General features: G+C 41.4%; 1 protein-coding gene across 2 annotated transcripts in view; it reads left to right on the forward strand.

Moving 5' to 3' along the window:
- Positions 1-13685, forward strand: part of glra3 (glycine receptor, alpha 3) — a 74588-nt gene that overhangs the window by 10431 nt on the left and 50472 nt on the right. For both annotated transcript variants that reach the window (XM_078166313.1, XM_078166314.1), the window contains exon 2: positions 11898-12028. In XM_078166313.1, coding sequence (XP_078022439.1) covers positions 11898-12028 — 131 coding nt within the window. The remainder of the gene's footprint in view (positions 1-11897; positions 12029-13685) is intronic.

Raw genomic sequence — 13685 nt, forward strand, 5'->3', positions numbered from 1 at the left:
AATTGTAGGACTATTTGTTACACTTGCAGGGGCGTGGTGAGTGTGGGTGTCATAAGCTCTGCACTGCTGTCTTGCAGTGTGTACACGGTGAAACGAGTGCTTGGAATGTTGGTTAATATCATAAACAGTCTCATGCTGCCTTTTGGTGTTGTTTAAGGTGTTTGGGGTTTTGCTGCGGGCTGGGCTCAGTCCCTGTTCTTTTATGTACATTTAGATCAGACTGGGACATCCGTAGCCCTTTATTTGCATGATTTTTTTCTTCTTAAGGTTCAAGGTTTTATTAACAGGCCAAAGTCTGCCCTTGTGCCGCCAATTGAAAAGACCTGCAATAGTCAATCCACGAAAATAGCACCAATAAAGGATTGTTGATGTTGTTTACTTACTTTTCTCTCTGGGAGTTAGCTTTCATCACAAATTAATCATGGCAATGCATATGCATCTGCAGATATCTTAAGGCCTCTCAGTCTTGTAGTGCTCTTCCTCCTGGTAGTCATGGCTTGGCCTCTGTCTGTGTGGCTGGAATCAGCGTGATCATGCTACCATCTGGGTTTCCCAGGGGGCATGTAGAAAGAAGCAAAAATGTCAGATGCTTTTATGTGTATGTTCTAAAGGCTTGTCTGTACCCTCTCTGAGAAGGTGATCAGCTGTTTGTACTTGGGTAGGCCAGTCTTCCTGTTTGAATGTTGAAAGCTCCCCATGAGAAACATTCTGCGATTGTGGTACATTATGCAGTGATACATTATGCAGTTTTGAATCTGGCCAGGCAGAACGGCCTGTGTTTGAGGTAACAGTGAAAGGGCCTGCAGCGGGTGATCACATATTCCAAATCTGGAGAGCAGTGGTTGGAGACTGTAGTTATTTCAGGGCACCAGCTGATGACTGTTTTCTCGCTGAGCACAGCTTTGTCATTTACAGAGCAGAGATAAATGACGAGTCAGTGGAAAATGCCCTGATTAAGTTATGTTTTCATAAAGCAGAACCCATACTTCCATTCATATTTAAAGCTGAACATCAGGACTGGGCCCAGTTTAGTTGTTGTTTCTGGCCTCAGATTAAAACATGAAAAGACATCATCCGGGCAGAGTGGATGTTGTTCTGCTAGGTCTTCCTCTATATCTCTTCAACAGTACATAAGAACACTTTCACCTCCAGAAGGCTTGAAATTGATTTTTGGTGTTTGGAGAGCCCGCCTGACACCGAAAGCAGCTCAGCGTTACTAAATAATTTGTAATCCTGCAATTGGATTCAGCTGCAGCAACAAGTGAGTTGAGACTGAGACACAGTGAGACCATCACTGTTTGAGAACGGAGTTACAGCAGTTTCAGAAACTAACAGCGATAGTATGAACAAGACACTGAATAGGCCATTTATTCTTTTATCTGTAGTACATTTCTTCAGAATACTATGGGGGGGTCACGGCGGGCTGGCTTGTCTCTCACTGGGTAAAACCTGTGCAACAGCAGCAACAGAAAGTTTGCTTAGTGGTCGGAGCGATCCAGAATCACAACCCCAGTGCTGAGGGTTTGCGATGGCTGAATTTGAGTTGCTACTGCTCATTCTCCTCCTGGTGAAGTTGTCCCCTAGCGGCGTGGATTGAGGCAGAGGGACCGCAGGTTGTGCCAGCTAGCTAGTTCTTGTCCCGTTTGTGGTCAAATCTTATAAAGCAAGGATCTCTCTCTGCATATCTTGAGAACCGTTCACTGTATCTACTTCAGTCTTGGTGGGGGTATTGCTGGGGACCTGAGGATGTTGAATTTGGTGCAGCAAATTAATTTTGTTACATGACAGGTGCAATATTAATTGAAGTTAAAGTTTGAATAACAATTGGCAAGCTCTCTGTGTGGTAGCAGTGGTGAGGCTTCAGGGCTATTTGCCCTATCTGGAAATTAATGCCTCTGCTAAGTGTATTTCACCGGTGTTTTTGATTGACAATAGCCGCGACTTTGGGTGTGTTTTTCAGGGGTTGATTAAGAGATTTGGGAGCCTCAGGCAAACGCCCTCTTGCTTTGCTTTTCAATCTTTATCTAACTGGGATTATTGGCATTGGCAGTGGTGGAAGAAGGTAGCTCAAAACTTTTTTTTTTTTTCTGAGGTACAACTTTACTTAATTAACTATTAATACGGCACACAGCAAAAGTCTTGCATTCAAATTTTAACTTAAAGTGATGACTAAAAAGTGTAAAAAAATAAGTGGGGTTGTATGAGGTTCTTATCCACAGTCAGTGTATCATCTACAGTAGATGGCAGTTGACATGCTCCCCAAGCAGGCAGGAGTACCAACATGGAAGCTAAGCAATGTACTATTGTGGACTGGGGCACCAGCAAAGCATATTTTAGCCACTTCAAAAAGGCCCACCAACTAAAATCAATATCACTTTAAGTGGGCGCTATTTTGAGAATATTTTCACCGCCTACCTTGCCATCAGACATCCCTTTTCTTTGGTGTTGCATTGTCCCAGCTGCAGAGCTTTGGTATTCCTACACATAGCGCAACTCTGACGTGCACCGTATTTCTGTATTATACAGTATATGTAAATGTATTTTATGTTATATATTATTATAAATTATATTATTATATATTATGAGTGTTTTTCACTATTTTGACAATTTACACATCATAAACAATTAATCATAAAATAATTGCTGATGAAAATAATTGTTAGTTGGAGCCCAACACATATAATTGCATCAGTTTACACTATTAGTCTAACATCAGTTGGTAGGGACACATGCATGCTCATGTGCATGCAAGTTCACATTGATTCATTGCCCTGCTCTAATTTATGCAGAGAAGCATTCAATGGTTTTCATAAATTATTGTCAGATTCATGCAGAGAAACACTTCTTAAACTGAAGTTCAGTCTAACCAGATAAAAGGATGTTGTGGACATTCCTGGAGACACACTGATATTTTTTTTTATTCCTTTTATTCTTATTTAATGACTCAAGGTCCTGTACTACATTTGGCTCACACTCATCCACATCTTCAAACCATAACCCAGAATAATGAATTCTTGAACATTTGACTTTCCAGCATGCTTGTTGGCATGCTGATAGAGATAGGATGTTACATAATGGTAGGGATACACCAAGGTCTTTCGGTATGGCCAGATGCAAAAGGCCTCTTCTCACTGTCTCTTCGTGTCGGCTTCATGGGGATGTTTTATTGCATAATCAGAGAGCTAGTTATAAATAATTCTGTCAGCACTTCAAACCAAACCTCTTCCTGACAGGGCTGGGCTTTTTAGTATCTTAGTTGCAGGGCGCCTACGATATGTTGTTTCATATGTTCAGATGAATGCTGATTCTGAATCCTCTGGGATTTTGTTTTGTGAGTCTGAGTCTGATGTTACTGTGTTACCTTATCACAATAAAATGTGGTCTTCCCTAAAAAGGAAGCATCTGCAAGCTTTTCTCACGTAAGCCTATAGAGCCAGGCAAGGCTGTGCAAAATAAAACAAACTGACTTTAGTAATTTAGCTGTAGCTCAGTGAGCACAGGGAGCCATTTAACATCGCCACTTTGTGCTCTTGCTTAATATCAGACAACTGTCAAGTCGTTACAGTGTTCAGTCTGACATTGCATCCACTCCAACTGATTTCCCTGGGGAAGGGAGATTCAATTTTCCTTAACCAATCACTAATGTGTCCGCCTAATTGAATGTCATTTTAAGTCCACACTGATGCGTAGCCATGCTAGCATACTGGTTTCAAGAATAGATTGGAGCGAAGCGAAGTAAAACCAATAATCACCAATGATGTTATTACTAATCATTAATTAGCCCCGTTTCCACCAAACACTTTCTGTATGGTACCTTTGGAACTAAAAGTAACCCCTCAGACATGGTACCTAGATCCTGGCGTTTCCACCACAAACAGTACTCTTTCATGTGGGCGGAGTTGTTGTTACTCACTGCTCCGTCCAGCATTCACTGTATTTCCTTATTACAGGTGACACAGATGGAAGTCTGCATCTTGTTTATCGTCCACAGAACAAAATAAAACAGGCTGCAGTGAGTCTCTCTCCATGGGATATTAAAAAATAGCTGGTTTGTGCATTTAGTCCTTCTAAGGCAAGCTCAGGGGTTTAGTGTTCCCATAACCCACAGGAATACGCTTTTCTCCAAGTGAGGATTAGAATATATGCAGCTCACATACCTTCACAAAACAAATAGGTTAAACAAAAAAACAATAGATTGGCTTTCATAATTTTGACCCTCTTGCAGTTGAACCACAGTATTTTCCCAGTCGTATTGTTGTCACAAGTTCTTGATGATGCCTGTATAATTGCCAGGTCCAGTGTAGAAACTGAAATGCATCGATGTGGTAGTTAAGTGTGTGCGTCACATCCACGAATCAGTAGCTTGGTGGTTTACTCGGTGTAAATGGCTGAAGTCTTAGCATGAATGAAATATTATACTCACTTCAACCCTACGCTTTGAAACCACCAGTGATTTCATTATTATTGATTTAGTAGATAGTAGTAACCACAGCAGATTAAAACAGAAAAGAAATGCATTAAATAATTAATACATTAAACACATTAATACATTTAATTAATTCAGCTCTCCCCTTTAAATGGCCTCTGTGTGTGAGAGAGACAGTAGTTCTAGATTAAAAGCTCATCCATTATTGATAAGGATCGGATGTTATGCTGTGTCTCTCTACATTGCTTCCTATATTGTCCTCTCGTGTTTTAGAGGAGAGGAGTGTAGAAGAGAAAGGGGGCAGGAAGAGTAGCAGGAGAGGAGAGAGCAGAGGAAAACATGCAACGAGGTAGCGCTACAGCAACCTAAGCAGCTTAGCAGCTGATTTAAGATGCTCTGAGCTGACAACTCTGCGTGAGTGTGACTGTTAACGGTGCCGTCTGAAGACAGAAACTGTTCCACGGAGAGGTGGAGGAAAATGGTTTCCATGGTAAGACTGACACATGGACTAATGAGACAAAGGCCTCTCATTTGATGGCTGTGTCTCTGAGCGTTATCTGTCGGCATAAACAACAGCATCAGTGAGGGTAAAGCCAGCAGACACTGAAAGTGGGGCTAATTAATTGTGATACATTGCGCGGTTGTCCTTGTAATACTCATATAAGCTATTGATATCAGAGACCATTTACAATTGCGTCAACTGGCAGCTCAAAACTTGAGATGGATTTTTTTTAAGCTAAAGTCATTTCTTTCATCTGTCTTTCTTAGAAAAATTATACCCCTTTTACACCTTGCATTAAAATCTGTTTTGGTTGATCAGATTGCAGTCGGACACTGCTTGACCACATGAAAGTACAGGTGTAGATGCCCCCAAAACACACCAAGGATGGATTGTGATCCAGTAGATGAAACCATTTAAGGGACATAGGTGGTCAGGGATGCATTGTGACAACATTGAACACAAATATAAATTTCATTCAATTTCTGTAACTACTTATCCTGTTGGGGGTCACAGGGGGCTGCCTATCCCAGCTGACATTGGGCAAGAGGCAGGGTACACCGTGGACAGGTCACCAGGCTATCACAGGCCTGACACATAGTGACAGACAACCATTCATGCTCAATTCACACCTATGGACAATTTGGAGTCGACAATTAACCTGCATGTCTTTGGACTGTGGGAGGAAGCCGGAGTACCTGGAGAAGGCTCATGCTGACATGGGGGGAGCTTGCAGGCTCACAGGTTCACATTTTCAATCCACATATAAAAACTACTTAGGTGGAAACACAACTGCTCCAAACCACAAAGGTAGCAGAGGCTCCCCCTCACCTTACGCTGAAAAAAGTGGGACTCATGGTGCTCTGTCTGTCATCTGACGCTGCCACTGTATCCGTCATCTCCGTCATCTGTAAAGTTTTCTTCCTGTTGTGGGAGTTGTGTAGGAATACTTATCTCCAAGGTCAAGACAAGACCAAGTGTCTGCTTTCAATTTGGTCCAATGAAAGTAGCGATCTGATCCCAATGTCGTCGCTGGAGACACATATTAATACCAGGTGTAAATGTGATCAGGTTAAATTCTATCCATATACAGTCTAAATATGAGACACATTTTAACGCAAGGTGGATTTTAACTGAGTTAAACATTTATTTTGTGAGCACAGAAAAAAACTATAAAAACAATAAAACCATAATCATAAAAATGTACAGGGTATTTGTATCAGGTGGTTGCTCAGTTCAATTTTTGTCTAAAATTCACCAAAGCTGTATTCAGCTGTAATCTCTGGTGTCTAAAAACTTCACAGCCTTTGCTCTTCTACATCCTGCTTTTACTTCAAACATGTCTAAGCCAGCGCCACCCATTGATTACCTTTTTTAAGCCATGACATCTGATACCTTATTTTCCTCTCAAATTAGCATGTGTGAGTTGTTTTTTTTTTAGACTCACTTGCTTTTTTTCTCATGTGTCACGTTTGACATCATGGACAGTTGACAGGCTAGTACACAGTAGAAAGCAGCATGGAGGCCAGTGAAAATGTTAACTGAAATGGTTACTTCTATTTTTTATTATCTGTTAGTTTATTCTGTCTTTCTTTCAAACTCGGTGTTGGCTAAATTTTGAATAATGTTCGAGCACTGCTAGGATGGAGACGGACAACATTTTGTAACCACCCTTCATCGCATTGTGCCGGCAAAGGTGCTAAAATTAACATGACCACCCTGGTGTCGTGTTTCCATCACTGCTGATCAGCGTCGATAGATACCTATGACTACTGCAGTCATTTGACCTAGGATTGAATGCCAATTGTAACCTTTCCTATTAAATACAAAAGCCAGAAGTTGGCAGGTGTTAGTGTTATTTTTCCCAGTGGGAAACTTAAGGAACTTTTCCAGAACAAAACTTAAGTGCGTTAGAAATAATTCTGACATGAGGAACCAGGGTCTAAATTTAGTTCTGGGTCACAGCTTCTGGACCCACAAAAGTCTGAGCTGCATGGTATGACTGTCCAATTGCTGCAGGAGTTGCACGCTTGTGTCAGTATGACTATGACGTGTTGGTCGAGCACAAGTTTTGTTACTGCTACAACTTGCGCACAGCTTCATTCACATGGAGAGCAATTGCTGGTTCACACTAGTGATGTTTTAATGTGTACTGATAAATCAAAGTTGTGTAGATGACTACTAGATGGGTCTAAGAAGTGTGAAAAGGAAATTCTGTCTCAGACTGTTACCTGTTTTCCTTATCTACACAGTTCAATCAATCCAAAACACTTTATTTATCCCAGGCAAATTGCAGAGGCACGTAGAGTAAATTACACAATAGACGAAATAAAAATGAAAGGAAGGCTGCGCACATTATAATGCAAGTATGATACATAAATGCAAAAATAACTTGTGAAAAATAATGATGCGATAATGTTCAAATCACGCTGTACTCATTATTATAATGATGATATGTGAATGAAGATGATTATAAAGTGCAAAAATAGGCTGTACACGTTAATAATAACGATGAGATGCAGTGAAAGCATGAACAAAAGGGTAATTTTATTTTAAAATGCTTGTTAGTTCCTGAAATATTTGGTTGAAAATGAAGCTAGAGATCATTTTAAAATCTGGAATGTTCATTAGCTTTGGCCTGTGCTTATGATTGTAATCCAGAGCCAAATCTCAGCCCGGCTCTGTCATGACAGCATGATGAGTGGCGTGGCGCAGACACTACTTGAGCTGAGAGATGAGTCACCAAAAATCATTAGGAATCTAATAAATCAGATTTATAATCTAATGTTGCCATGAATGCTGCTAATATTTACAGTGGAACTGAGCCAGCATCAACATCCACAGACGCCTCAGCAGTACCTGCATCCACTGCCAGGTAGAAACACTGTCGGGCTGTTGTCTCAGAGAGGGAAACACACACAGACACACACACACACACACACACACACACACACACATACACACACACTTAAATGATGCTGAGCATGACTCACACACTCCTAGCAGACACATCCACATCTTTAGGCAGACTCAGACAGACAGCACGCAGAGAATGTGTGTGGTGATGCAGCGACCAGAACGCAGCTCTACACTGGCCTCCCCGTGGCTCGCTTCTGTGTCAGAGCTCTCTCCGAGGGCAGGACCAGGGATTGTATCACTCCCAAGCAAGACGGTGCTGAAGTCAGACATGACAATGAGAACAAATTTATGTCTGAATTTATATTTGATGATATATTTTTCCCTCTTATCACAACAGGGATTTGTTCTTCTGCTGTCTAATGTTCTTCTTGAGGGCCAGTGTCCTCAGCTCTGAGGGCATATATGAGATATCAAGCTTGACTTATTTGGATCTACCGCCCACCTCCACTCCTTTGCTTGTAGCTGAACTCTGCTCGACTTTCTCCTGTTTCCAAGTCACTGTATCCCTCCTCCAGCTGTCTCTCTGCTCTCTGTCCCTCCTCGCCTCCCAAAGCTCATTGGAAATGAATGAGATCTGGTCCCTTTGTCTCTTGCTGTCACCGCCAGAGTGAGTGCATGTTTAGAAAAGGTTACAGGATAAATATATTATGCTAATTTTCAGGTTCATATTTGTATTAAAATATGTTTACATATTTTAATATGTTAACATATTTTAATGTCAAACATATATTTTATCATTCTGTGTGCCTGAGTGTAGCTATATTGACCCTATATACATTGAAACGTTAACATTTAGGCGCCTGCCTCTTTAAGCACCACTTGCTGAGAAAGCCCAGTTTGCTCTGATTGGTCGGTGTTTCCAGTCTTCCACATCTATGCTATTGGCGTTATTGCAGCCTGGGAACCACGTTTAAGCTGCACTTTACTCCCAACACTCCCACTTACTTTACTACCGGTGGTGAAGGATTACATGTTCATAGAACCGGTTTGTTGACAACAGTGTAACTTTAAACACACTGCCAGCTCTCCAGTAGCGATTGTGTGCTAATGGAGGCACATTGAAGCCAGCTGAGCTTGTTGCAAATAAAGTTACCCACATCCAACCTACTGTCATGATTTAACTGGGTTCAAATGAGGCTTCAGAGACTAAACATTCCCAGTTGGCAGCGCATGTCAATAGCCCCTTTTACACTGCCAGATTTTCCACGAATGTTGGGCTGTTTTGCTGGCAAGCTGCGAGCGTTTAGACACACAGAGCCGGATTGGCGAGTTGATCCGAGGTGCCCAATTTTCCGCCACGGAGGGGCAAACATATTGGCGGAACCTTTTTGGTTTAAAAAGGAGGCGGCCTTCTGCAACAAGAGGGGCTGTTGATGACTTGTGGGAGCAGCTGTTGATGACGCTGCACATGCGAGCCACTGGCGGTGGACTAACAGGAAACAGCTGATAGCAGGAATTAGCGAGCAGCTAGTACTAGTAGCAAGAGGGAAACACAAACCTGGCAGACACTGTAAAGATGAGCAACTGGTGAGACAAGGAATTGCACGCCCTCCTTGCCCTCGCAAACGAAGAGGCCATTAACCGTCAGATAACGGGGACGGTGAAGGACAGGCCAATTTATGAGAGAATCGCAGAAGTACTGACCAGCCGCAGCTTCCCTCCAACGTCACTGTTTACGTCACACACTGAGTTAGACATTTTGTTACTTGCTCACTCCCCCCATTGCCCCAAAAAAAGGCGCATTCTGTATAAACAAAAGTAGGTAGGCGGCATTTTGCTGCACTCCCCGATTTTGTTTTTATACTGCCAATGCTGAAAGAAGACTGATTGGGCTTTCCTGCAAATTTGCACCATTCCTATTTAAAAAGGGCTACTGTGACATCAGAGAGATGGTAGACTCTTTTGTCGGACAGATGTTAAATTTTGGTTGGAATGAAAATTAATTTGATGATAATTTAAATGTCTATCAACATTTTACTTGTGTGGATGTTAACATTATGACGCTTTGCAAACACTGAGGTTTTGTTCTCCATACCTTATGACTAATTCTACTTCAAGATTACATTTGCATTAGATGTTTGGAAGACGTTGGATTGCAGTTATTGAACACACAACTTAAAACCTACAAAATATCAAGGTCATCAGTTGTCAGTATTGTGTTTCAAATTGACATTGGCATTAGAGTTTGTGCTGACACTGAATTTTGGTCATCTGACATCACAACCTAAATTCAAACAACTATCAACGTCTAATGGTGGCCAGTTGTGTTCACAGTCTTTTTCAGTGTTACATAACTTACTCCAACATTCCTCCAGCATGTGGGCCTATGATTTAAGCTAGCTGCATTAGCCACAAAACATGCTAATATCAACTTCATCAGGCTAACCTGCAAAATAAACAGTAAAATAGGATTGCCAGCTCTTGTGCCTGTGTTGTGCAACACAAACTTTCACCTTCAGTCTCATGCTGCCCAAATAAGTCTCACACCAAAATAGATGTTACCTCTGAATTTTTTTTTTTAGCCCCAAATAATTCTCCACTGTGTATGGTTAATTGCCACTGAAGAAGACGGCAGTGTTGTAATCATGTTTCTTCAGTGCAATGGAGGCAAGACAGGACCAGGAAGATATATGGAAATACTTGTCTTACTGGGTGACAAGGTCTGTCAATTCTTAGACCTGTGAGCTGGTACTGCAGCACAGTTTTTTTGACACTGCATCTTCATATTTTTGGATGATGGGAGCACATGAAGACTTCTGGTTCTTGCAGCCAACAAAAGATCAAGTAGCATGTTTTGCTTGTACCGTTACCAGGTCTGTGATATCGAGCAATGGCAGATGGTCATTTAGCTGGAGGTGGAAGGTACAGCAGCTCCACAGGACGTCATATCAGGCATCAGATCTGACTAGCTCATTGCTGCATACATTTTCTGATAGATGGAGCAGGAGAAAAAGAGAAAAGATTGTTTTTGCTCACACACTGGGGGCTCTAGACACACCGGGGACGCTTTAATGTCGAAAAGCCAAGAAAAGCTGCATTTTGCATAATATGTCCTCTTTAAATGAAATCAAACTCATGGTAAACGCTGTTATTCTGTGCTCAGGATTGTGTAAGGTTACTCCCTGCTGGGGTAAATGGTCACTGCTTCCAAATCCCAAATTAAAGGTCCTGAAATTACACTTGGATGTGCTGCTGAATAGGGTGTGTGTGTGTGTGTGTGTGTGTGTGTGTGTGTGTGTGTGTGTGTGTGTGTGTGTGTGTGTGTGCGCGCTCACATGCAGTACAACCCATGCAGTGAGCAGAGTTATTTTGGGAAATGTTCCCTCTTGTCCCAACTGACAAACACATACAAGTGTGGTTTCAGGATCATCAAGCTTTACCATAGCATTTAGAAGCTACTACCCATTCACCCCAGAAGACACACACACACACACACACACACACGCACACACACACACACAACCAAACAGACGCACACACACACTGCCTAGTAAGATAAAACAAAGAATTTTCCAACATTTTGTGGAGGAGTTTATGCTATGGGAGAGCAGGGTTATATAAAATTGGACATTGCTCCACAACTGATAGCTTCCTTCATTTTAGATTTTTCCCCAATCCCTTAGAGGTCAGCACTATAAAAATTTGGACTTAATGTGAAAGCAACATGCAAATTGACTGTGCTACTCAAGTCAATCCGCTGATTGCTCCAACTGTATTGATTTAATTAAAATACTGTCATTGCAAATGAAGTGTGACTGAGCAAAGAGTGACTGTCTGGACCATTTCAAATTCAGAGTTCTTACTTTCCAAAATCATTGGACTCCTTGGTCAGAAATTCTGGATTTAAAAGTTGTCTTGTGTAAGTTTAATCCACAGGGTGTTTATGAATCTGACGTTTTGAATAACAAACATCAAAGCTGTCATAAACAGTCAATAACTCGACTCACTATGGCGCTTTACATCAAGTGACAAGGAGAGTAGCAAAATACACATCCTGCTGTGAAAGCCTCACAGATGTTGACTTGTATTATCTGTGTTTTGTTTCTGTGACAGCTTGGGTCAGTGTAAGGAGGTGGACAATGCTGCGAGGGCACGGCAGGTCCCAATGTCCCCTTCTGATTTTCTCGACAAACTGATGGGCAGGACATCTGGGTACGATGCCAGGATAAGACCAAACTTTAAAGGTATCAACAAAACTATCTATGTGTCTGTTTGTATTTTTCCACAGGAACAAACAGGGAAAAGTGAACTTCCCCTGTGAGGCACTGTTCACAATAACATGGATAAATCGTGCAACAGCAAAATTTAGTTTAAAAGGAACAATGAACTCCAGAATCAAAAAAAAGTATTTTTCCACTTTCCTGTAGTGCTATTTATCAATCTGGATTTTTTTGTTGTGAGTTGCAGAGTGTTGGAGATATCACCTGTAGAGATGTTTGCCTTCAATCAATCAATCAATCAATCAATTTTATTTATAAAGCCCAATATCACAAATCACAATTTGCCTCAGAGGGCTTTACAGCATACGACATCCCTCTGTCCTTAGGACCCTCAGGCAGATAAGGAAAAACTCCCCAAAAAAACCCTTTAACGGGGAAAGTCCGTCCAGTATAATGGAGCTAGATGGCACTCAGCGTGTGGTGCTCAAAGTGCCAAAAAATACATTTGAAAAATGATCAGCAATGTCTGTTTCCAGAAATCATGATCCAGTTACTCAAGATAATCCACAGACTTTGTTGTGAGCAGTTTCATGGAGTATCTATTTTCTGTCAACCCAAGTACACCTGCAAACTGTATTACCACGCAGGAGAAAGTGTGCATCTACTGCTAGCTCGCCTAGTGCTACTGAGCTAGCTAACTGTATTCATGATTTTTGGGGGTAAAACTTTTCTTTGGCTTTCACAATATCCCTAACTGAGAACAGACATGGTAACATGTTAGATTTGTCAGGCACAGCTCCTCATACCATGACTGGTACTGTGCACAGAATCAGGTACCTTACAAACTGGAAATTTTGTCCAGTCCAGTTGCTCAAATGTAACAGTTCTAAGTAAGTAAGATCAGTAAGATAAGTAAGAACTCCTTTATTGTGTGTTGACAGGTTTTAGATAATCTTTTGGTTATGGTAGCAATCCTTGCTGGCGTTGTCAATATTTCTTAGGTGGCTTCACAATAAAGTGAATGTAAAGAGCCTTTATATTACAATACATTGTAAAGCACATCAACCAAATAACTACTTTATCCTTCCTGAATAGATATAATAGCGTATTGTGGGGACACCATCAAGTGGCAACCACTGAGGCTAAAAATGAAACCAACATGGAATTGTCAAAAACAGCAATTCCTCGAATGGCCGCTTGAGGTTGGCTTCAAGAGTGAGTCAGTCCCCATAGACCCCTGTGTTAAAATGCAATACTTTACAGCAGTAGTACTAGTACACAAAACAGCCTTGGTCTCCATAGCTTATTTCCATGTTTCTGACAACTGTATGTGGGGTGATTTTTTATATAACGCACCCATTAAAATGTTATGAAGACTTAAATTTCTGTATAACTGAGGGCATGACGTCTTTGACTGACAGGTGGATGCCGTCTGTTGACAAGTTACTACCATGGCTACAACATTGGTTAGGTCATGTAAGCATGGCGTATGCCCCAGATGAACCCCAGAGTATAGGCGTAGTAGCCATAATTAACACTTTTTCAGTGTGTTTTTAGTTTATGAAAGTTAATTGTAACGTCTTGGTCACCTAAAAAAAGTCTTGTTAAGTGTTTAGTTGTACAGAGAGACCCTCTAAGAAATCGATAATTTCCTTCAAGCCTGTTTTTCGGTAGCAACAAA

Source organism: Epinephelus lanceolatus, chromosome 3 (assembly GCF_041903045.1).
Source record: "Epinephelus lanceolatus isolate andai-2023 chromosome 3, ASM4190304v1, whole genome shotgun sequence".
In the NCBI taxonomy this organism is placed as follows: Eukaryota; Metazoa; Chordata; class Actinopteri; order Perciformes; family Serranidae; genus Epinephelus; species Epinephelus lanceolatus.